General features: G+C 41.9%; 1 protein-coding gene across 2 annotated transcripts in view; it reads left to right on the top strand.

Moving 5' to 3' along the window:
• The first annotated feature begins 17961 nt into the window (after positions 1-17961).
• The window catches only part of KCNQ4 (potassium voltage-gated channel subfamily Q member 4), a 121808-nt gene continuing 113802 nt past the window's right edge, over positions 17962-25967 (top strand). The window contains exon 1 of one of the 2 annotated variants that reach the window (XM_087939557.1): positions 17962-18824. In XM_087939557.1, coding sequence (XP_087795683.1) covers positions 18499-18824 — 326 coding nt within the window. In that variant the 5' untranslated portion in view covers positions 17962-18498. The remainder of the gene's footprint in view (positions 18825-25967) is intronic. The other variant, XM_087939558.1, reaches the window with a different exon arrangement.

Below are 25967 nucleotides of genomic sequence, written 5' to 3'. Positions count from 1 at the left end.
TTTGGCTCTGTTGCCATATAGAAGTCACTCCAATGAAAAGTTAATTTATGGAATGATTTTTTACAGCTGTTAGAGAGGGTAAGCCACTGAGAAGATATGACTATGCAGTATTTCCCCATCAAATCTGTGCATAAAGCTGTGCATAAATGCAAAATATGTCAGGGTCCACCAAGGTAAAGGAGAACAGGGGAAAGTCAGCTTAATTGAGTCAGAATAAGGAGTCTTTTCTTCCTAGTGCTCCCCTTCTCTAATTGCTCAAGGCAGAGGTTGCAGAAGCTTTAGGGCATCCTTCCCTCCTTCAACCTGGACTTCGAGGCCCCCTGACCGTTGGCTATGCAGTCTAAAGGATGCTGGGAACTGAAGTCTAGAGGGCACCAGCAGGGGTGGGATTCTACCAGTTCACACCTATTCGCTAGAACCAGTTGTTAACAGTATAAGCTGTTTGGAGAACCAGTTGTTAGAAGAAATTACTGGCCTAATCCTGTAAGGAAGGCAGGAAGGAAACATTCTGGTGTTGCTTACAGAAACTGCCTCTCCATTAACCCTTATTATATTCTTGGCAGGAATAGACTTCCTGTCTCTGGAACGTCTCTGGAGTTTTTTTCCCCCTCCTTTGCTGGTACTTTGCTTGTGTGGAGTGACCATTCAAAGTTACAATGGCACTGAAAAAAGTGACTGATGACCCTTTTTCACACTTAAGACTGTTACAGTATCCCCACAGTCATGAGAGGCCAGGCGAGGAGATGCGTGCCTCAATGTGAGTGATGTTGAGTTGGCCATGCCCAGCCAGCCACATGACCACCAAGCCATGCCCACCAACTAAGCCACACCCACAGAACTGGTTGTTAAAAAATTTGAATCCCACCCCTGGGCACCAGGTTAGGAAGAGTTGCTCAGGGGTGGACTCTTGGTCCAGGTTACCTGAGGGGACCATCTTTTCCCAAGAGTTTCTACCCATCCAATCAGATTCAACAGATTGTGCATGCTGCAGATCCCATCAGGCAAGCAGTGCCAACCGATGGGAAGTAGAAGAAGGGCTTTTTCTGGTGTAGACCTTGACTTGTGGACTATTCTCCCCTTAGAATGGGCTTCGCCCTGTTACGTTTTTGCAAAGCTTTAAAAACTTGGCTATGTATCCAGACCTGGGGCTAGGAGTGTGTGAAGCGCCCTGTTAGTAGGCATTATTATTAGTTAGTTAATCATCATGGCTCATCTTTGTACATATTCATTCTGTTGAGGTTTATATTGTTTTAATGTCTGTTAAAGTGTTTGAATTGTTTTAAAACTTTAGAATTGTAAACTGCCCAGAGTCAATTGGTTGAATTGGGTGGTTATAGAAATTGAATAAGTGAGTGAGTGAATGAAGAGCCACAATCTCCTGAATTATCAGGAATGTGAAGAATTACAGGCTAACACACTGGAGGATGCCTAGATAGAAGGGCAGCAGCAAAATTTTAATGTTGACTCTCATCCATGGATTTGCAAGTATTTGGAATTCTTGCAATTAGTGGTAGCTGTCTGAACTCCTGAATGGCCAACCCAAATAGAAATCTCAGGAACCCCATCCTCTAGCCAACTTAGCAAAACTTGTGATTGCTGTCCAACCTCTTCAGCCAGACTCTGGTTGGAAAGTCCAATCTTTCAGGTTTAAATTCAGATGTTGTCATTCCTGGCATTAGCCTGAGAAACTGAAATCGAATTTCCTGCATGCTGAGCAAAGACTTGGTCTTGTGTTTTTGTCACATTCAGTTGGCTGAAAAAACAACAACTAAATTTCAACATTTATTTCAAAGGAGGAGAAAAATTCAAGAGATATTCCCATGGGTGGAGTTAGGCATTCTTATTTAGTGAAGATGTGGCCAAGAAGGTATGTGTGTGTGAGAGAGGGAGAGGGGGAAGGAAGAAAGGAAGGAAGGATTTCATCACATAGTGTTCTCTCTAATGGTTTAGCATTTCTCTGGCTTCCTGATTTCCAATCAAATCCCAAGAGAAGACATGAAGTACCCAGTTGTTCTTTACTCTGCTGAAAGTTAAAATCATCATATTTCCTTCTATTAACTAGAGGGCAAAATGCTCTTTCATGGCTCTGCAAACTGAGAAATACAGTAGAACCTCTGGACACAACCATAATTCATTCCATAACTTTGGTCACAACCTGATTTGGTCGTGACCTGAACCTACTTTCATCATTATTCCCACAACAAGAAATTTGGTGCTTACAAAAAATGGTGCGGAAGGGAAAATTGGCCGCAGCCATTTTTTGATCACTACCTGAGTATGTGTTCATGACCAGATTCAAAAATTTTATGAATTTTTTAGTTGGAACCTGATTTGGTCATGGTCAGAAGCATTCATGACCAGAGGTTCTACTGTATGGGTACTGTAGTCAGGGAAACTTCAAACATATTGAAAAATAAGTAATAAACAACAAAGCCATCCCAACTACCATTGTTTTCTCTCACCTCTAAAGGAAGTTCAGAAACATCATCAATGGAAATATGAAAGCAGTAGGTCAGTGTAAGGTTGCTTGGAATTTTCTGAATGAGTTCAGCATCATCCTTGACCAAAAGGATCTGGCAAATAGCAGTCTGAAAGGAGGTAAAATTCGGCTGAGCAATGTAGCTGCTTTGCTCTTAGGAACAGGTAGACCAGGTTGTTTTGTGAAGCAACTTGGAGGAGATGTGTCACTCTAGTCCTTTGACAATGCAAAGCAGTCCTCAAAGAAATGAACAGTCCTAATTCTTGAGCACCTTGACAAGATCTCAATGTCTTTGGAAGGAGAAGAACCTTTCTGAAAAATTCCAAGGCAGATTTCAGAACTGTCTTAAATCTACTACACTCTCATTGCATCACGAAGACAGTAGGACTAGGTTCTAGATACAAATACAGATTAACAGAGTTGGAAAGGACCTTGTAGGTCATCTAGTCTAAACTCCTACTCAAGCAGACCCTACACCATTTCCAACAGATGGCAGTCCAAACTCTTTTTGAAAGCTTCCAGTGGTGAAGCTTCTACAACTTCTGAATGCAAGCTGTTCCATTGGTTGGTTACTGTTACTATCAGAAAATTTCTCCTTATTTCCAGGTTGAATCCCTCCTTGTTCAGTTTCAGTGCTTTGCAAAAACAGGTTGACCCTCTCTTCCTTTCTGTGGCAGTCCCTCAAATATTGGAAGACTGCTATCATGTCTCCTCTGGCCCTTCTCTTCCTTAGACTAGCCATGCCCAGTTCCTGCAACTGTTCACTGTATGTTTTAGCCTCCAGTGGTCTCTCCAGTGCTTGGAACCCAAATCTGCTTTGTTTCCAGGGGAAGAAGGCGATCCTTCATTGGCCATTTGGTTTTGTGTCCTGAATCTTGTAGGAAGATCCCAATGTTCTCTTGAAGTACCTGCCAGGAACTGTAGTCTGATTCCCCAAAGGATTATGGGCTCCAAGTTCTCAGAACTCCTTGTTCTGATTAGCGTAGATCTTGGAAAATCTCCAATAGAGTAGAATATCTGTAGCTCAGGGTTGAGCTGTGTGGAGTTCCTGGTGCTCTCTGAGCTTGATTGTTTGCTTATTACGGAGAGTGATTCTTTGAAGTTGTAGGTGCTCCATCACTGGAGATTTTAAAGAAGAGATTGAACAGCCTATTTGTCTGAAATGGTATAGGGTCTCCTGTTTGAGCAGCGGGTTGGACTAGAAGGCCTCTAAGACTCCTTCAAAGTCTATTACTCTGTTATTCTGCTTGCAGATGCTTCATTACTGATTATGTTACTTAGTTGGATAATAAAATATCCGCAAGTAAACAACTAAGCTGAAACAATATAAAGAGCTCCACCTTTGGAAAACCTTTCTAAAGGCTCTGGAGGAGGAGCGAGAGGAGAGCTCTGAGCTTCATCCGGCTAACCAAGATTATGGTGACAGCAACTGCCAGGGAGAAAGCAGCATGCAGGCTGGCTTCCCAAAACCCATGTCAGATCTGATGGATTGGTTGCTGCCATATTGATTTAGACTCCTTGGCTTCGGACCAAAGCAAAAAGGAACCAAAGGCATTCTCGGTTATGAAATTGATCCAACGAGGTTTCTAGGTTCGAAAGAGCCACTAAAAAGGAAAAGACAAGATAGAACAGCTGTCACAGCTCATGAGGGGGCAATGACTTTTGGGGTGTGTGCGTTGGGGGAGGGCGCGGGGGAGAATATATGTTGCCAAAGACAAGGCTTCACTGCTTCTAGTCTCCTAAAGCGGTTATCTCCAACCTCGGCAACTTTAAGACTTGTGGATTTCAACTCCCAGAATTCCCCAGCCAGCATGGGAGCTGCAGTCCACGAGTCTTAAACTTGCAAGGTTGGAGACCCTTCTCTTAAAGAGAGGATTGTCTACGGTGACTTCTGAATGAATCTGCCTCAGCCACCAAACAATTGGAGAAGCAGAGCTCTCTATTTGCTTTGCGTAACCAGATCTTCCCAGTTCTTCCCACATTAAATCTCACTCTTGTTGTTGCCCTTAGGCAATCTCCGTTTGGAATGATTTTAGCACAAGGGTTGGCACCTGGCGAGAAAATGCCTGAGTCTACACCCTCACGGGCATATGCTCCATGCACCAATATCCATTTCAGCCTTTCTGGAGAGCAAGTGGAGACTTTTGGACCTTTGATAGTCTCTCCCTAGCCCATTCCCTGGGTGCCAGAAGAAAACAACCTCCCAAACCAGCCTGTCTAGTCAATGCATGTGTGGGTTTTTTTTTTGCAACTCCCATCCTCTCTGCTATCCAAAAAGTCACCGCTTGCAGAATCCAATCTGGGAGACTTTCTATTTTCAGTAGTCAGGTTACAACACTTCCACCAAGAGACCCCCTCATCAGCAAGTTGCTGTGCACAAGGCCAATCCCAGAAATAGAGGCGCCAAGTCTTCTCTCTTACACTGTCAGCTGGCAAGTACATCAGAACAACTCCTAGTTCCTCCCCCATCCCCCTTATTTATTTCATTCTTTTAGCTGACAACAAGGATATGGCGGTCAGTAGACATCAGCAGACCTGGTTGGATTCAGTTGCTGATCCCAGAGAGTAGATTGAGGAGGGTAATCTGAAACCCACAGGGTGTAGGTAACCTGAAGGTTAGATGTGGGACTCGACAGAACCAAATAAGTTTGTCTGGGCATCTGATAGAAGTTCCAGCTCTTTCTCAGCAGCCTATAGCTTGAGAGAGATGAAAAAGTTAAAGGAAAAGGAACCAGGAAAGAAAAGATCCAACCATCCACATTCAGTTTGGGGTCCCTTTCATTGCTTCAAGACCCCCGGAGAGCCCTATGGTTTAGTTTGCTAGATCTGGCTAGGATTGTGCTTTTAAAAACATCAGACTTCTAAAGGAAGTAGGTGGATTTTTGGGGAAGAGATGAAGTTAGGAGATAGGATTTACTCTCTTGTCTGTTTCCTGTGGTGTTTGGGTTAATGATAGAGCAAAATATATATATTGCATTTTGATTATTTTGTACTGAGGGATCCAGGATGCTGCTACCAGTTTTGATGCCACAATCTGGTAGGCAGATGAAATTAGATTGGGGGGAGGGGCGCAACGTGGGATTGGAGGGGTCATCTGCTTTTGGACCATTGATACTCCAAAGCAGTGTTTTTAAAACCTAACAAAACTAACACTTTGGAAAATAGACTTCACATACAGAAAGATCTTAACAGACCTGAGCTTTGGGCCCTATCCAGAAAGATGCAATTCAATGATGAGAAAAGTAAGTTCCTGCACTTAGGCAGGAAAAAAAAAATCAAATGCACAGCTATAGAATAAACCTGACTGTGAGAGGGATCTAGGTGGATCACTGTTTTAATTATGAGTCAGCAGTGTGCTGCAGCTGCCAAAAAAGCCAATGCAGTTCTAGGCTGCATCAACAGAGGGGTAGCATCAAGATTCACGAAACGTGATAGTGCAGATCTGTAGTGCTCCAGTGAGGCTATACTTGGATTATTGCATTCAGTTTTGGTCACCATGATGTAAAAAAAAGATGCTGAGACCCTAAAAAGATTGCAGAGAAGAGCAACAAAGATGATTAGGGGTCTGGAAGCTAAATCACAGGAAAAACAGTTGAAGGGATCCCAGTATGTCTATTCTATGAAAGGAAAAATTAGGAGAGACATGATAACTGTCTCCCTGTACTTGAGGGGCTGTCATAGAGTTGGGAGGCCAACATTCTCCCAAGTATCAGAGGGCAGAACAAGAAATAATGGTTGGAAGCTGGTTAGAGATTAGCTAGAAGTGAGGAGAAATTTCCTGGCAATGAAAACTATCAATGAAATAGCTTGCCTCCCAGAGTTGTGGGTTCTCCATTGCTAGAGGTTTCAAGAGTAGACTGGACAGACATTGGATTGGGATGATATAAGGTCTCCTTCCTTGACTAGGGGATTTTATTAGAAGACCTCTGAGATCCCTTCTGACTCTATGATCCTATGTTCCAACCTTGGCTACTTTAGGATGGATGAACTTCAGCTTGCAGAATTCTCATGGCTAGCTGGGGAATTCTAGGAGTTGAAGTCACTTATCATAAAACAGTGAAAGTTGAGAAGAACTGCTCCAAACTATCTGAAAGGATCCAGGAAAAAGGAAGACAGCCATTGAAATGAAGTGAACTTCTTTTGACATGGGAGATGAACTGGAAATGCAGGGTTCTCTGACAACTGAAATCCATGAAGGCCCCAAAATAACAGTGAAATCCAGTGGACAAAGCCATTAAGAAGGTAACCATGATTGGACGATCTGATGTCCATGAAAACAGGTAGAACTTTGATTGTGCCATCATGGCTGCTTTCTTGCCTTTTTTTGATTGTTCTGATTGTACTGTCACGACTGCTTCCTTGCCTTTTTTGACCAGGCCCTGCAGACACCCCAGAAACACTTAAGCAAACTGTTTCCTAGAACTGTGCATTTCCCTGCTGACTCCTGAGAGATTGGATCTTGTCCATGTTTGCCCCCAGCTCTGCAGCTAGCAGGGAGGTCAAAATAAGTGGTAGATCTATTACTTACTGACGCTTTTATGGCTGGTGTTTCTGACAGTCTTCCGAGTGCAGTGGTGCTGCTTAGGCTGGGTGCCCTGCCAGAGTTCTTCACCACCTGCTGAATAATTCACTAGCACATGGGCCTTTAATTCTCATGCTCCTTCCTTGTTGTTTGGAGAAAGCTACTCTCTTGAGTGCATTGGAGGAAGCCTAAGCCATTCTCAGAGATGATTCACTCCCCACTTCCGCCCCGCCTACCTTGGGTTCAGTCCACATTGAGCAAAGTGGTTCTTCCAGGGAAGTAGAAGAGCGCAAATCAGGATTTGTCACTGCCAAGGCAACTTAATGGCTGAGGTTATACAACACAGTCAGGCAACCTGGGATGTGCATGGATGCTGAGTAGTTCAATGTGATTTGGGGATTCAGCCCCTGGCTGGGTCCATCCAACCCAGGTTTACTGAAATAATTTGGGTTGGCTACTTCTTGTGCTTCTACGACACCTTTATTCTAAATTAACCAATGGGGCTGAAGCCACCAAATAACAAGGCACGAATAAACTAAAGGCTATCATGTTGTGCAAATGCAGAAACTAGGTATATGGCCCAACTGGTTCTACACAGATGAACTCTGACATTGCCTTAACATAATGTGTGACCCAGGCCATTGCATCAAACTGAAAAACAGGTAGTCCTCAACTTATGACCACAGTTGGGACCAGAGTTACTCTGTGGGAAGATGGGTGGCCAATAAGAAAGATGATAGGTAGATACAGGGGAAACTCGAAAAATTAGAATATTGTGCAAAAGTTCATTTATTTCAGTAATACAACTTATTCTAGGCTCAAAGTGTCCCACTCTAATTAGCTAATTAAGCCATAACATCTGCAAAGGGTTCCTGAGCCTTTAAATGGTCTCTCAGTCTGGTTCAGTAGGAATCACAATCATGGGAAAGACTGCTGACCTGACAGTTGTGCAGAAAACCATCCGTGACACCCTCCATAAGGAGGGAAAGCCTCAAAAGGTAATTGCAAAAGAAGTTGGATGTTCCCAAAGTGCTGTATCGAAGCACCTTAATAGAAAGTTATGTGGAAGGGAAAAGTGTGGAAGAAAAAGGTGCACAAGCAGCAGGGATGACCGCAGCCTGGAGAGGATTGTCAGGAAAAGGCCATTCAAAAGTGTTGGGGACTTTTACAAAGAGTGGACTGAGGCTGGAGTCAGTGCATCAAGAGCCACCACACACAGATGGATCCTGGACATGGGCTTCAAATGTCGTATTCCTCTTGTCAAGCCGCTCCTGAACAACAAACAACGTCAGAAGTGTCTTACCTGGGCTAAAGAAAAACAGACCTGGTCTGTTGCTCAGTGGTCCAAAGTCCTCTTTTCTGATGAGAGCAACTTTTGCATCTCATTTGGAAATCAAGGACCCAGAGTCTGGAGGAAGAACAGAGAGGCACACACTGCAAGATGCTTGAAGTCCAGTGTGAAGTTTCCACAGTCTGTGTTGATTTGGGGAGCCATGTCATCTGCTGGTGTTGGTCCACTGTGCTTCATTAAGTCCAGGGTCAACATAGCCGTCTACCAGGAGATTCTGGAGCACTTCATGCTTCCTTCCGCAGATGAGCTTTATCTGGATGCTGACTTCATTTTCCAGCAGGACTTGGCATCTTCCCACACTGCCAAAAGCACCAAAACCTGGTTCAATGACCGTGGGATTACTGTGCTTGATTGGCCATCAAACTTGTCTGACCTGAACCCCACAGACAATCTATGGGGCATTGGCAAGAGAAAGATGAGAGACATGAGATCGAACAATGCAGAAGAGCTGAAGGCCCCTATTGAAGCATCCTGGTCTCCCATACCACCTCAGCAGTGCCACAGGCTGATAGCTTCCATGCCATGTCGCATTGAGGCAGTCATTGCTGCAAAAGGGGCCCAAACCAAGTACTGAGTACATATGCATGCTTATACTTTTCAGAGGTCTGATATTGTTCTATGTACAATCCTTGTTTTATTGATTGCATGTAATATTCTAATTTTCTGAGGTTGTGGATTTGGGGTTTTCATGAGCTGTAAGCCATAATCATCACAATTATGACAAATCATGGCTTGAACTATCTTGCTTTGCATGTAATGAGTCTATCTCATATATTAGTTTCACCTTTTAAGTTGCATTACTGAAATCAGTGAACTTTTGCACGATATTCTAATTTTTTGAGTTTCACCTGTAGATAGATAGATAGATAGATAGATAGATAGATAGATAGATAGACAGACAGACAGATGATAAATTTCAGTTGCTAAAAATGTGATTGTTCAGTGTGTCATGCCCACATTTGTGACCTTTTTTCCCCTTAGTGGTAAAGTGAATCATGTGGTCATTAAGCAAACCCGCTTCTTCCATTGACATTGTCAAAAAAACAGCTGGAAAGGTTGCAAATGGAGAACCCCCTGGGACTCTGTAACTGTCACAAATATATGCCAGTTGCCAAGTACCCAAATTTTGATCCCATGACCGTGGGGATGCTGCAACAGTCATAAATGTGAGAACCGGTCGTAAATCACTTTTTTCAGTATGTTATGACTTCAAACAGTGGCCAAATGAATGACTGTAATCAAGAACTACTGTTGAGGATGCAGCCACCTTAATCCTGCATCAACCCAACCAACCAGTTCTTTCTCAGTCTCAGGGAGAGCTGCATTAAACTGATTACCAATGTCAAACTAGTCTGAAAATGGTCAAGTTATTCAGCATGCCAAAAGCCCAGCTGGAGAGCTCTCCAAAATGGGAGGACAAGAAACCACAATGTAATTGCAATTTATTGTCTTAATTTAGTTGGAATATAATACTCCTCCCCCAGTGTGCTAGGACTGCAGCTCTAACAATTCCCAGTGCATTCTCAATACATTTAGAGGGTGCCAAAATGATATTTAGGCAATATACAAACCAGTGTGGTCTATTGTGTGTGCTGTAAATCCTGCCTCCAGGGTTGATTATGATTAAGGGGCTTCGTACAAGCAAGCAAATGTAACTTGAGTTTCAAAATCAATCTATCTTGATTTTGGATTTGTACAATAAGATGTACAATCTGTGATTGCATGATAACATGACCTGAAAATTAATCAAACCAGCTGGGTTTGTGCAATATTTCAATTCACATCTTAACATCTAGATGAAATCTTTGAAATCACCCATTGATTCGGGGTGAAATGCCATTAGTATAGAGATAACACTCAGTTGGCCATTGCCATCCAGGATGAACCAGAGATGTTGGTAACCCTGAATAGTGTAGAGAAACTCTGAGAGAATAGGAAATTCCACCAAACTGCTTTCTATTAATAAAGAGCTAAGAACATCAGTTTGGCAGTGATCTGACTTGGATGGGACTTCCCTTGAAGGAGATCTGGAAGTCCCCTTGGACTTGCATTGCTGTATTAGCAGCAGGGAGAGACAAGACTAGTCACGGGGCACTTGCCAAGTTCAAATGGCATGTCTATTATTGATGGCCCTACCTGCACCAGGTTCCATTGGCAATGATCACTTCTTCTCTGATCATCAATCAACTGGATTACAGTAACATACTCTACAGGGGGCAGTCTTTGAGGATAACCCAGAAGCTGCAACAGGGCCAGAATAACAGAACTTGATGACTGATGGGGCAACTACAGAAACTACTGTTAAATGAGTTTTGGACCCCATAGTATGGAACTCCTTTCCTTTGAAATTTTGGGCAAAAATACCCAATTCTTGGCATTTTGCGAAGTTGGCCAAACAGCCCTCTTTGAGGGGCTTCCAGGTGAGAATCATTGGCAAACTAGACATCCCTGAAGGAGCTGGGACAGTAGAGATTGGCAATCAGATTGTGAATTCTGGTTGGTGCAGATTCTCTGGATAGATTGTGGGATTATCCACATGTACTCTGTAAAATAGCTGGCCCTAGTAAGTAGACAGCAGAAATGTAGATTTTTGCGGTCAACTCATAAGTTGAAAGACTGAGAATAGAAGGATTTCAATCAAGCTCACAGTCGTGATGCAGTCTATATGGACATAAGGTTCATGCAAACTTCACTTTCTTAAACTATTTTGGATGTCATTAATTTTCAGGTAAAGAAAAATATTTTTGAGTGGCAGGATAAGGCAATTCAACTTAGTAGGTCACCATTCTTTAATGATTAAAAAGAAAAGTAGGAGTTTTAAAGATTGAAAATTTTTGGGCAAAAAGCTTAACAAAGACTCTAGGAAAATTTAAAACAAATAAAGGAGACAGGTTTGTTTGAATTTTTTTTTTTAGGATAGAAATGTTTTTGAATAACTTGGATTTAAAACAGACAACAAGCTGGACCTTTGTGAATTATTATTATTATTATTATTATTATTATTATTATTATTATTATTATTATTATTATTATTATTATTATTATTATTATTATTTGCAGACTTTGGTGAATTTTACAAAACAAAAGATAATGGTAGTATATGAGCCAGACTGTGATTTTGACTGTTATTATGAAGTACCATTTAGAATGCCATTTAGGGCTCATAGACATAAGGAGAGAGAAAAATGGTAATTCAAGAGAGTACATCTACTTTTCTGAAAGACACAGATCCTTTTCAAGAATAGATACGATACAAATTTCAAGGAATTTGGCTACTAAGATTTCTAGAGATATTACCAAAGATGTTTTCAGATCATAATCCTGTGAGTTTGGGTTTATAAAATGAAATCCAATTCTTTTAGATGGAGACTAAATGATATATTGTTAGAGAAATAAGAAATCATGGGGGATTGTAAAAAGAAATTAAAATACATTTTTAAAGGATTTAAACAAAGACAGTGGTTTAAAAATGGCTTGGAATACAAGTAACATTTTTATCACAGTTTATTTTATACAACTTAATGGTGAATTTAAAAGCGGGGGCAAGAGAAAACACAAGCTGTTTTGGATAAGATGAAGCAAAAAGAGGAATTAAAGAAATGTGTAGATAAATATTTCTCAGCAAATTAAGTTTTTACAATGATAGTTACCTAATATGTTAACAAGAGAAAAGGAAATATAAATGAACTATGCAGAGCAAAAAAATCTCTTTGAGTTAGCAAAGAAACCAGGGCAAAGGTTGACATAAATTATAAAAATAAAATAAAATGACATTGCAATTACAATGGGCAGATACTGTACTAATGGGCAGTCTGGCCATACCAAAAGCATTTTATCAATATTATTCCAATTTGTATAAAGCAATGACATATCTTTAGAGAATTGATGAATATCCAAAGAAACAAAATTGACAGAGGATTACAGAGGAACAAATTATGAATGAACCTATCACCACGAGAGAAGTTTCTGAATCTATTAAAAAAAAAAGATTAAACTAGCAAAGGTGCTTGGACCAGATGGATTATTAGCTTTTTATTATAAATGCTTTGAGGATGAACTTTTACAACCTCTGCAAAATGTGATGATAAAAGAGGCCAGGGAAAGAGGCCAATAGAAGTGAAATATATAAATTGTTGATTGTTTAAAATTTTATTCAGAACTATATAGGAAAGCAGAGAATGTACAGAATAAAAATAGAGAGGCCTCTTTAAATAAAGTTAACCTACCATAGTTAGATGATACACAAAACCAATGTTCATTTGCTCCTCTATCTGAGGTAGAGATTAAACAATTTTAAAAATGGTGAGTGGTAAAATTATTTTCTTCGTCATTTTAATCTGCTGTACATCACCAGGATTTATCAAAAATGTGAAATAAACAAATAAATGTCCCAGATCACCCCCCAAAATACAAAATAAAGCATAACTAAATTTAATCTCAAAGCTTTGCTGTTGTGTGAAAGCCCCCTGGACTTGCTACTGCCCTGGTTCAGAGCATCCTTACTTAACGTCCATTTGTTCATCAACTCTTCAAAGTGATGATGACTCGCATGTATGGCCATTGCGGCAGCCCTCCCTAACGGTCACATGCTTGTTGAATATGTAATCAATCTTTATTAAGGTCGCAGACCAGCAAAATTGTTGAAAAATAATTTTCTTGTGAGAACACAGTCTTTCGGCCTTGTAATAGTGGTAAAACAGCTTTATTTATTTGGGTGTAAACTTGTAGCTAGCAAGACATAAAAACACCAGCCCGCTTCCGGGCAACTGTGAAAAGGGCAAACTTCATATGGATGATTTTTTAAATATGTTGGAAATAAGACGGTCACTATCGTACGGCTACTATGCATATTTGAAATCCACATGTAGTTTTGAACAGTGAAGGTGAAAAGAAGAATTGTAGCACAGGAGATTCAAAGGACAAGACAAGTTCACAAAGACTAAAAATTGTATTTTTAAAAAGAGAAGGAACAGTGATTTAAAAAATATTGCATGGGCATGAGATTGGATCTTTTCCCCTGATGTTTAGTTTATTTAGTTGTTCTAGGCTGTTAATGTATATAATTACAGATAGTCCTTGACTTATGGCCACAATTGGGGATACACATATGCATGTATTTTTGTGTGTATGGTTCACTAATTCTGCATAGTACATGAACAGAGAAGGTTCTTTGTCTCTCAGTTATCTAATTCTGTAAATTAATAGTAGCTCCAAGGAATTACTAAATTACAGTTTCCCATAGTATCTAAAAATTACCTTCTAGAACACACTGCCACAAGACGCGGTGAGAACCCTAGCCTGGAGCCAAACAATTGTGTGATTCTAGATAAAGTTGCATTCCATTTATTTTTTTTAAGTCTCCATATTTGGAAAAGGGTCCCTCAGCCAGGAAGGATTCAGTAGCTCACATGAGGCAAGGTTTGCATCTAATGAACTAGCTAACCCAGTTCATTCTGTGCACAGCTTACTGTATCTCTCAAGAGGCTGATTCTTAAATTGCCAGATCTTTATGTCGGTTCCTTTGGGGAAAGGTGACAGGAACATACATCTCCTGTTTCCAGCCCTCTGGAAAGAGAGACTAAATGAAAGCAGCCAAAGCCCATTGGGAAGGGTCATAAAGCCAACCTCCATTACTGTATGTTGTAAGTTTTACAAATGCTTCTTCTGATGCTTTACTCAGGGCACCTTGCAGCATTTAAAGGCAATTAACACGTAAGCTGCAGCGGAGCTTTTTAAAATACATTTTTTTCCCCTGCCAATTTATTGCCTGTATACTTGGTGTATTTTTTTTAGGTGCTCTTTTAAAGTGCAGTTCTTTTTAATTTTTCAATTGCATTTTTAGAACATTGCAGGTTGCCTAGGGGGTGAAAAAGCATAGGAAATAAACTAAGAAATGCACCGAGCATGATAAATAATTTTGCTGATAAATGATGCTTTATGTGAAGAACTACTCCGCTGCTGAAGGCTCTAGTGCTGGGAAAGGTGGAGGGAAGGACAAGAAGAGAATGAAGCTCCCTACAAGGTGAATGGACCCAGTTATAGCGATGATGGGGGCATCATTGGAAGACTCAAGTTAGGGACAGATTGGGGTTCTTGGTGCTCTCAGAGTTTGGTTGATTTGATGCAGACCTTTCACTATCCAAATTAGGTTAACATCATAAGTGCTAGTAAGGAGTGGAGTTTGCTCTTGGTTGATATTCTAGTGCAAGGGTCTTCAAACTTGGCAAGTTTAAGCCTTGTGGACTTCAACTCCCAGAATTCCTGAGCTAACATGACTGGAGGAAGAATTCTGGGAGTTGAAGTCCACAAATCTTAAAGCTGTCAAGTTTGAAGACCCCTGTTCTAGTGGCTTGCCCTGTCTGTGTAGGTGAAGGTGAAGGTGAAGGTGAAGGTGAAGGCTTTCCTTTTATTGGACATCTTCAATGAAGATCAGCAAAACATCGGCTGGAGACTTTAAACTGAGAGTTCGGTTCTAAGTAGGGATCAGACTTGATGACTCAAAGCTGTGCTTTCTCCCCCCAAAAAAAACCTGGCAACTTTAAGATATGTGGACTTCAACTCCCAGAATCCATGCTGGCTAGGGAATTCTGGGAGTTGAAGTCCACACATTTTAAAGTTGCCAAGTTTGAAAAAACACCAGTCATTTCCAGTCCTGTCATTCTAAGTGCAATGTGAAAGTAATTCCTCACCCTTTATTTTCTTTACAAGGATTGGAATATGCCCTGGTGGAGTTACATGTTATTATTTTAATGAAAGCCATTTTGGAATCTTTTGCAATAAAAAAAAAGAATAGAAATAAAGCAAATAAATAAATAGACAGCCAGTTTGTATGTCAGTGCTGACCTAGAAACCAGGAGTTCTATCTTGATTTAAGCCTGAAAGCCAGTTGGGCGACTCTTTCTCAACTCACCCCACCCCACAGGGCTCTTCTGGGGAAAATAGTAGGCAGGGCACCCCTTTCTCTCTCTTTCTCTTCCTCATCCAGCCAGCAGGGTGATGATTGGTGAAGGATCATTTTGAAGTAGGGGGAAAATACTTTTTGCCCACTCCTATGTGAAGAGCAAGAAAATCCTCTGGATGCCATCTCTATTCACCACCAATTCCATTTCGCATTTGTTTTCCTGTCCAATTAAAGCAGGCTCCACCCAATTAATCAGCTTGTAGTTAGGATTCTATTAAGAGGATCCATTAAACTGAGCACTCAGTCATACTTCAAAGCTTTGGCAAGGCTTTCACAAGACCACAATGTTGGCAGAGTTGCCAACTTTGCAAATCACCTCAAACCTCTGCTTTTCACAGACATCTGATTTGCGCCTGGAAAAGGGAAAGGTTTTCCCTGTCCAGCCATGTCTGATCCTAGGAGGTGGGGCTCATCTCCATTTCTTAGCCATGTTGTCGGAAGACATTCCGTTGTCATGTGGCCAGCGTGACTATATACCGAGGCACATGACATACTGTAATATTCCCACTGAAGTGGTACCTATTTATCTACTCGCATTTGCATGCTTTCAAAAGGAGCTGGAGCAAGGAACAGGAGCTCTCTCTGTCATATGGTGCTCAGGTCTAGAATCCAGGCAGTCAGCTTTCTAGCTGACAAGTTCAGCATCTTTAATTGTTGAGCCATTGTGCCTCTGATTTTCACACATAACGCTGTAAAACTGAACGATCTTATCCTGGAAAAAGAATGACTTTGCCTTTTAATATCAATATTGACAGCCAATGAGCAAAGTGGTAAGTTTTCTGCTAATTGGCATTCTTGTCTATCTTCCTGTCTCCAGATGGAACTCAAAAGACTTTCTCTCAAGGTGGCATCTAATTCACAATGAATAGAATAGAAGAATGAAATAATAGAATAGAACAGAACAGAATAACTTTATTGTCACTTTGAATGTGTACTAATCGGCATATATTAAAATGAAATTTTGTTGCACACAGCTCTCAAAGGGTCACCACCTCCAATATGCACCACATAAACATGACAAAATAAATAAATAAGTAAATACAAAAATTTTCAAAATTTGAATATATTTTCCAACAATTAAATTCCACAACATTTGAATATCTTTTCCTTTGCAACTGTGTGATCAGTTGCTGGTCTGTGGCATATTTCTCGACTTTTCTTCTACAGTTGATGGCTGATCCTAAGAGGCAGGTGCTCTTATCTTATTATCACTTCTTTATCTCCACTGTTAATTCTAAGGTTGGTTAAAATTCTGTGGAGATTCTCAGTCATCCAGGTTGTGGTTGTCTCAAAGGTACTTTTTCCTAAAGCCAACTGGACTTTCTTAAGGTTTTTTTGTTTGCTTGAAAATGTTTCGCTTCACACCTAAAAAGCATCCATAGAATGTCACAGGGGGCACCATGGCCTGCACAATTCTGATCTTTGTAGGTACAAACACATCACAATATTTGAATATGGCCTTTGCAGTGGTGTGATCAATTGTTGGTCTGTGGCATATTTCTTGACTTCTTCCTTTACAGGTGATGGTTGATCCTAAGGGGCAGAATCTCTCCCCCACTTCCTTTGCTCTTAATTCTAAAGTCGGTGGTTCTACCTGCCATCATTGGTTTCCCTCATCTAATGGGTGCACAAACCAGTAGCTCTCTCCTTCCACAGCCTTCATCCTCCTTCCAAACTTGGCAGCTAATTTTAATTAATCATGACCAAGGAGGAAGCAATTAAATCAACTGCCCTTAATCAAAGACATACAATTGAATACAATTCAGTCATGTGAGTGTTGGTCTTCACTGCCCTTACCAAAAGATTGGGAGGGCCAGCATGAGGCCCAACCTGCTCCCCTTTATCGGAAGGGAAAGCTGAAACCCTGGAAACGCACCTCAGAGGTTAAGAACCAAGAGACTCCTTGGGCTGAGCCAAACCTTGGAACTGCAGGAAAGAGGCCTGCTTCAGGCAGAAAGGGACAATTCACCACAGCCAACTCTTGTTATGGTCAACAGCCCAACTTCGCCATAGACAATTCAAATCAATTTAATTAGTAAAAATAGTTTTAAAAATATTTAATTTTTTGTCATTTACAGTACATTTCATTTGGTCCCTCCTTTGCCATCCTTTCTTTAATGATTCTATTTCTTCCGTATTGGTGTAACTTTTCTTCCCTACCGAATGGTCCCACGGCGAGTTGACCCTTGCCAATTGGCCGTGGTGAGCGGGCAATAGCCAATGTGGGCGGCAGAACCGGCTGAATGAATGAAGAAAAACAGAAACTTGGGCCCAGGGCTCGTTTGAAGGAACTTGTCCATTCTTCTTCGTGTCTGGAAGAAGAAGGCCCAGTTCAGCGCCCGCGTCGGAGATTGAAAGTGGCGCTTCCTTCCAGCCGCGGTTAGTCGCCTGTTCGGGAGGAAGAGGAGGAGGAGAAGAAGAAGAAGGAGGCGGCGGCGGCGGCAGGCGTGATTGGCTGCTGGGTGCCCGGCCCCTTCAGCGTCGAGGGTTCGCCGCGTCGTCGGAAAGACGAGCCGGCGAGGCGGGGGTTGTGAGGTGGGGGTGGCGGGAGAAGGATGCCATGTGAGTTGGCAAAGCAAAAGGCAGGTGGAAAACCCAGCAGGATGGAGAGGGGCCGAGGGAAGAGGAGGAGAAAGAGCCAGCGACGGCACCGGCAGAAATTGCTCTTGCTGCTGCTGTTGGCGCCTCTGTTTTCTCCGGCCGCGCTCTTGACACTGCCCAGCTCTCCAAAGCGCAGCGCCACGCGAAGCCGGCAACTCTTCTAAACTTGGGCGTAGGCGGAGAAGCAGCATCCAGCCGAAGAAGCGGGGAGGGAGATCCGCGTCCCTCCAGTTGCCTCTCTCACCCCCCACCACCACCTCCCCACGCCTTCCCCGAGTGGCTTAAAGAACCGGGGGGTGGGGGGGGAGCTCGCAAGGCTGCTTGGCAAGCGTCCCCGTGTGCGCCCAGGGCGCATCCCGCGGCGAAGTCCCGGGCTCCGTCTCCCTCCTGAGCCCGGGCGAGCGAGGCTCCAACCTCCATCCTCCCTGCCAAGGGAAGGACGGCTTCGGAGGGCTGGCGCCAACGGGTAGGATCGCGGCTGAGCCCCTCAGCCCTCCGGCAGCAGGGGCCATGCCGGGCTGACCTACCGCGGGACTCAACCCTCTCCATGCCGTGAGCGCGCTCGCCCTTTCCCGTTCAGGGCGATGGCCGGGGCTCCTGGCGGGGACCGCTCCGTGCTGCCTCCGTCCGCGGTTCACCGCAGCGGCGGCGGTGGCGGCGGCGGCGGAGAAGCCCCGCGCTTGGAATTCGTAGCCCTGACAGCCGTGCAGACCGAGAAGAGCGAGGCGACCCCCGCCGCCACTGGATCCAGCCCCAGGCGCCTGGGACTCCTTGGGACTCCCTTACCGGTCCCGCGCGGGGGCTCCGGAGCTCGATCCGCGTCGCAGAAGCGATACCGCCGCCTTCAGAACTGCCTCTACAACGTGTTGGAAAGACCCCGAGGCTGGGCGTTCATCTACCACGTTTTCATGTGAGTTCTCCGATCCAGAACTTTTGTTTCAGGAGATCCGGTCGGTCCCTGGGATCTCTATTGGGTTGTCAGCGGGGCTGCCCCGCGCGCGCCTCAGAGTCCTTGAACTCTTCTGGTCTTGTAAGAGGGCCGTGTGGGTTAAGGAGAAGGCGCCCCGGCGATTTTGTTCACTCAACGCAGGGGACTTTCTCACCGAACTCACCCCTTTTCTAAGCCTGGTCTAGAACAACGAACCAACCAGATGTGTTGAGTTCGTGCCCCTTACTAAACCTTAGAGAAATTAAGCAAGGTTCGTACGAGCCAAACTTAGCATGTGTGAAGGTTGTTCTTAGAGTGTTAAGTGGCCAGGTAAGTGCTTTGCAAGAACACAGCCTCTATTTCTGTCTTTCCTCTTTGTAGCTCATACCCACGCAAATTCCTCCACCATATACTTTAAAAACCTTTTTTTGTTGTTGTTTTTGAGGTGGGAGAATGGCGGTAAAAACATTACAGAGAAACATTACGAAGAAACATTACAGCAAAAAACTTTATGCCTGTTTAATTTCTTGGTTAAATAAGCATATTAAATAATCTGTCTTAGGACCGAACTACATCTGGCAGATAAAGTGCAGCTGAGTGCAGAAAAGCTCACGCAATAATTCTTCCAAAGGTTCTCAAGACTATTGAAATGTGCATGCTGATTGCTCCCGATGGGACCGTATAGATTAGGTTAGATTAGCTGAGCAAAACATCCATCCGCACTTGTCAGGTAAATAAGGCAGAGCAAAGTTTTGCAGGCATGCTTGCGGGTGGGAGGCTGTCACAAGGCAGCTTTAGAAGATGCTAAACCAAGCACCGCTTCTAAATGGGAAGCTATTGCTAAACTCAAAGGATCCTTGGAATGCAGCCTTGTCCCAAAGGATGCTCGCCAGGTGTGCTGGGTCCCCGCTTAGAATGCTTAGACAGACTGGACAAGGTTTATTAGCAGGGTCTCTCCCATCCTCAACTTTCACTTTTATTCAAAATTCAAAAGCAGATTTCAGCCAATCCATTCTGATCGTTGTAAAGGAAAGAGTAACCGCCCCCCTCCCTTTCCCTCTCTTGTCTTGTTTTCTTTTTCTCCAACTTATAAGAAGAACCAGAATCATCAGACTGGGAGGGACCTTGGAGGTCTTCTAGTCCCACTGCCCACTGCCCAAAGCAGGAGTCAATAGGCTTGCTTGTCCATTGTTGAAGCCAGACGAATCACAGTCCATGGAAAGATTTATTTCTTCTTTAACAAAGTCTGTCCTCCTTCACACACACACACCCCATTCAAGACCCTTATAGATGCTGACCTGTCCCCATCTTTACCTAGATGCCACTGGCTTCTACTGTTACTTGCATAATCTTGTAAGGTGTTCTGCCCAGAGTCATTGGATACGAGATGGGCAGCAAATAAATTTTATAAATATGTAAAAATATAAATAAATGATGTTCCACCCCATCCTGAAGGGCTTCCCACGTGCAAGCAATGCCATGGTTTTTCTACTCTGTCTAGCTAGCTGCCTTAAGTGGCAAGACAATTCCAGGAAGAAACTACATTTGCATCATACGATCAGATCTAGATTGTCATCCTGGGGATGGCGAGTCCAGTCTGATATCCTGGTTTAGAGCTCACCAATCCCTGCTAAGTGCTGGAATCATCATCAAGGGGGAACACGGTCATCCCTGGGAAATTTGGAGCGGAGAAGCTTCTCTTCTTGCTGATTAAAGGATCAAGAAATCATTGGCACAAAGATTTGCTCTGTGTAACTCGAAAGCTCTCGTGGCTCTTAGTGGAGAGAAGTTGAGTTGGGAAGATGCCCTGTGCTTTAAGAGTTGCGTAAGTTCCAGAGAGTGACTCGGTCTGCAGCTGCGCCCTGCGCTTCACCAGCTCCATTACAAACCCACATCCTGTTTTTACTCAACATGCCAATCTGATCGTTTTTGACAGGTTTGCTTCTTTCTTTGTGGCTTAACTTGTGATACGAACTCAATAGGTTGGATTAGTTTTAGGTATCAAATTGATGAATTCACTGAGGAAGTTAACTTGGTTGAGCAAGATATTCCAACTTTTTTCCCCAAAGAAGTTTGCAACAAATTTCAGCAGATGGAAGATGGTGAAAAAAAAAAAAAGCTGCTCAGACTCTCCCAGTGTTTAGTTTGCATTTAAAAAAGTGCCTTTAAAGATGGATTTAGTCCTGCATTTTGCGGCAGCCTTGTGGTTCCTGTAGCATCCCAGATGCTTTCCTATTTAATCTCCAGCTCAGATATTTCCAGATATATACTTTAGCTTCATAATAAAAAAAAAAAATATTTATCTGAAGTGCACCCACGCTGGTAGACGCAAATCTGCATAGGCTCATTTACAGCAGTCAATTTAAATTTAGACATAATTACTAGGATTTATTTAAATTTCAGGGAGATTAACCTCTAATGACCCGTCCAAAATAACCTTGATCAAATTAAAATTTAGTTAATTTGACTCCGTTGCTAACCCTTCAGTTATAGTTAATTAATTTGCAGTAAATATAAACAGGTGTAAAAAAAATAAGCATATAACAGTGGCTGGTAGATTCCTTCCTCTTCCCCAAGTCTTTTCTTTAAAATCACTCCCCCAAAAATAGATAGATGCAACCAAATGATTTCAAAGTTTTAAACAAGCACTAATACAATATTACATTGAATTGACGGTGGGGATGAAGTTTATTTCCCATTCTAATTCCTTCCAACCTTCTCTAAAATTAAATAAGCTCGCCTTCAGTGAGTAACCTCATTCATTTCCTAGAGCTATCTCCAGAAATTGAATTTAAGACACAATAATACGTTCAAGATTTGATGGTTGGTGGAAGGAACCATAGAGAGTGAGGCAGAGGAGGAAGAGGAAAGGTAGGGAGGAAGAAGATTGAAATGGGGAAGAAAGGAAGGAAGGAAAGAAAGGAGGAAGAAATAAAAGAAAGAGGGAGAGAGAGGAAAGAAGGGTACTAAGGAAAGAATAAGAAAGGAAAAGAAAGAGAGAGGGAGATGAGGAAGGAAGGGAAAACAGGACCTATAAAAGGATATATATACAAGTTGTACATAAACATTTCAATTACGGCTGCAGGATTTGGGTCTGGCTAGTCTAAAGAAAAGCATTAGGGGTGATATGATAGCAGTATCCCAGTATTTGAGGGGCTGCCACAAAGAAGAGGGGGTTAATTCCACAAAGCACCAGAGGACAGGACCAGAAACAATGGATAGAAACTAATCAAAGAGAGAAGCAACCTGGAATTAAGGAGAAACTTCTTCACAGAGAGGACAATTAACCAGGGGAACAGCTTTGCCTTCAGAAATAGTGGGAGCTCCATCACTGGAGGTTTTGAAGAAGAGTCTAGACCAGGACTGTCAAGCTCCCACCCACACCCACGCCCAGTTGAGTGAAGGGGGAGAAAGTCCTGATACACCATGTGATGCTGCCCTAATGATGATGTGAGTTTGACACCCCTGGTCTAGACAACCACCTCTCTGAAATGGTATAGGTTCTTTTGCTTGAGCAGAGCGGCTGGGTTAGAAGACCTCCAAGGGCCCTTCCAACTTCACTTCTCCTCTCCTCTCGTTCTATTCTATTCTATTCTATTCTATTCTATTCTATTCTATTCTATTCTATTCTATTCCATTCCATTCCTTTCCATTCCATTCCATTCCATTCCATTCCATATATTCTATTCTATTCTATTCTATTCTATTCTATTCTATTCTATTCTATTCTATTCTATTCTATTCTATTCTATTCCATTCCATTCCATTCCATTCCATTCTCTATTCTATTCTATTCTATTCTATTCTATTCCATTCCATTCCATTCCATTCCATTCCATTCTTCCTCATTCTATTCTATTCTATTCTATTCTATTCTATTCTATTCTATTCTATTCTATTCTATTCCATTCTATTCTATTCCATTCCATTCCATTCCATTCCATTCTATTCTATTCTATTCTATTCTATTCTATTCTATTCTATTCTATTCTATTCTATTCTATTCTATTCCATTCCATTCCATTCCTTTCCATTCCATTCCTTTCCATTCCATTCTATTATATTCTATTCTATTCTATTCTATTCTATTCTATTCTATTCTATTCTATTCTATTCTATTCTATTCCATTCCATTCCATTCCATTCCATTCCATTCCATTCTCTATTCTATTCTATTCTATTCTATTCTATTCTATTCTATTCTATTCTATTCATTCCATTCCATTCCATTCCATTCCATTCCATTCCATTCTTCCTTCTATTCTATTCTATTCTATTCTATTCTATTCTATTCTATTCTATTCTAATCTAATTATCATCATTCAATGAAAAGCGATTTGTTCCTAAATTGCTAATCACACATATTCTGCAGAGAATTGATAGTTGGGTGCCATTTGTTTTACCTTTCAGACAACGAAGAATAAATTTTTAGTACAAAATAGGGCACTGAGAATTTGCTTTCGGTGTCCAAATATCAATTTCCAAGCATTAGGAATGTACTTCAAAAGAACTCGAACCTCTGAGAATACTACATCAAGTTTGAAAGTTGAGATAATGCAGAATTGAGCAACCATAGGACTGAGCAAACATATCTTTAAATGAAGCATTAATCTCATTTTATCTCCTGATGATTTACATAAGCCTTTGTTATATAAACTCAGTGGGGTCCAAGGAATCTAAAATATTGTTTTGGGTTAAATAGGATATAATCCAGGATCAACTGAACATTTTGGCCCTGGTGTTAATATCTTTTCCTAATGTCTGGAATCTCAAATTCTTTATTCAGTGATTAAAGTTGCATAAACTTTAACTTGATAAATTTGATAAGTTTTTATTCTAGTTGTTTGATTCAGCATGTAATGTGGAACCCAGTCCATTGAATTGGCTTCTGACTGTGCAAACCAGAAAAGGGAACAATTCAGTAACCAGGTTAAAGATGTTATGTGAACAATACAAAAACTACACTTTAGAACTAAACCTCTTAAAGGCTGGTCAGATGCACCCAGTAGAAGCTAGTATGACCTGATGCCACCATACATTTTGTAATGTGATCCTGCAATGACACACTTGCATAATGGCAGTTTTTGCATAATGAAACACGTAACATGTAGCTTTCCATCCCACCCCACCCTGCTTTGCTTACCTCTGCAGAAGTATAAATGGTGTGTGGGAAGACCTTGAGAAACAAAAAAAGGATGAAGAGATGCTGCCTAGGAAATGATCAGATAAGAGAGGACACAGCCCTCCTCTACATTATAACGAAAGAGACTCAGAAGGGACCCTCCTTAACTTCTCAGGCTGAAAAGGAGATGGTGAAAGTTTATGCTTTCAGACTTGCAAGATTCTGTTCAGGTAGCTTTACAATAAAATAGAAGTAGCTCATCTGGTCTGTTTCCTGTCTGATATAACTGGGGAGGCTGACATCAGTCTTCCAAATCTGAAAGTACAACACCCCTCATCACCTTTATATCCCGAGAAGCTAAGGAGGTTCCTTTCTGAGTCTGTTTCTCTGCCCATTTTGCAGCTGCTATGACTATGTTCTCTCTTATCTGTTTGTTTCCTAGGCAGCATCTCTTCCCCCTGTTTCTCAGGGTCTTTCTCACCTACCAATATAGAAGCTCATCATGATGGTGCTAACTTGAGAAACACTTGTTTGCATTTTTCCTGCTCTTGTGTTTTTTTTTCCTGGATTTGGACACCTTATTTTTTTGTAGGCAGCCCAGACATTGCTTCAGAAATACGTAGTTTGACTCTTTTTATTAATTTCAAGAGGGCCAGCTCTGTTAACGAGGATAAGGCATAGTGATGGAGTGATGCCTTGTAATGCAAGATGAAGTATTCAGAAAATGGCATTTTTTTCCCAGCCTACATGAGTAAACAACTTGCTCAGAAGTAGCTCTTCAGGACCCCTGAACAAGCTTTAAAAAGTGATCCTGGGATCCGCTGACCCCTCAAATATTGGAACAATACAATTGTGTCAATTCTCATCCTTCTTTTCGCTAGACTAGATGAACCCAATGCCTGCAACCATTCTTCATATGTTTTAGCCTCTTTTCCCCAAATAATCTTCGTTGCTCTTTTCTGCACTCTTTCCTACAAACATAAACCATTAAGGGACAGAAAGTGAGTCTCTTGGTGGCTTATCTCATAAACGGTAACATAGGTGGCAGGAAATCTGGGGAGAAACCTTTCAATAAGGTCCCACTTTATGCCCACAATTGAGCCCAAAATTTCTGTTGTTAAGTGAAACATTTGCTTAAGTGAGTTTAGTGGTGGGATTCAAATTTTTTTACTACTGGTTCTGTGGGGGTGGCTTGGTGGGTGTGGTAGGGGAAGGATACTATAAATTCCCATTCCCTCCCCACTCCCGGGGGAAAGCTACTGCAAAATCCCCATTCCCTCTTCACCCCACTAACCTGCTTTCCAGCTCCATTCTCCTATGCAGGGCAACCAAAGAAGACCCAGTGATCAACTGGGACTCAATGGGAGGCAGAGAGTAAATGAGGTCAGGGCCAACCAGTAGCAGTATTTACACGTTCTCCGACTCAAAATTTCTGCTACCAGTTTTCCAGAACTGGTCAGAACCTGCTGAATACCATCTCTGGTTGTGCCAAATCTTATGACCCTTTTTTTGGCACAAATCAGTGTAGTAGTTAAGTGATTCACATGATCGCTAAGCAATTACTGTTTCCTTCAGTGACTTTGCTGGTTGAAGCGTTCAGAGAAGGTTGCAAATAGTGATCACATGATCCTGGATGCTGCAATCATCGTGCATACAAGATTAAGGACCTTAATCTTGATCATGAGATTGTGGGAATGCTACGATGCTCATAAGTGTGACAACCTATCATAAATCACTTTTTCAGTGCCATTGTAACTTCAAATGGTTGTTAAATAAATAGTGATAAGCTGAGGACTACCTATATTATACATAGCCAATTCTTTTTATTTCCCGAGTTTTATCCCTTGCCTTGTAGTTAGTTTGATGCTCTGAACTGTCCAGAAGATCCAAGTGGGCAGCATTTGTTCCTCCAATGTCTTATTGACCACATTGTATAATAAGTTGAGCTGACTGGTAAAGATTCTGTCTCAAGTGCATCTAGTTTTGGTCACTATAATATATAA

Source organism: Pseudonaja textilis, chromosome 10 (assembly GCF_049901715.1).
Source record: "Pseudonaja textilis isolate UNSWEBS1 chromosome 10, rPseTex1.2, whole genome shotgun sequence".
NCBI classification, from domain to species: domain Eukaryota; kingdom Metazoa; phylum Chordata; class Lepidosauria; order Squamata; family Elapidae; genus Pseudonaja; species Pseudonaja textilis.
The sequence above is the reverse complement of the archived record's forward strand: the minus strand, read 5'-3'. Positions and strand labels throughout refer to the sequence as shown.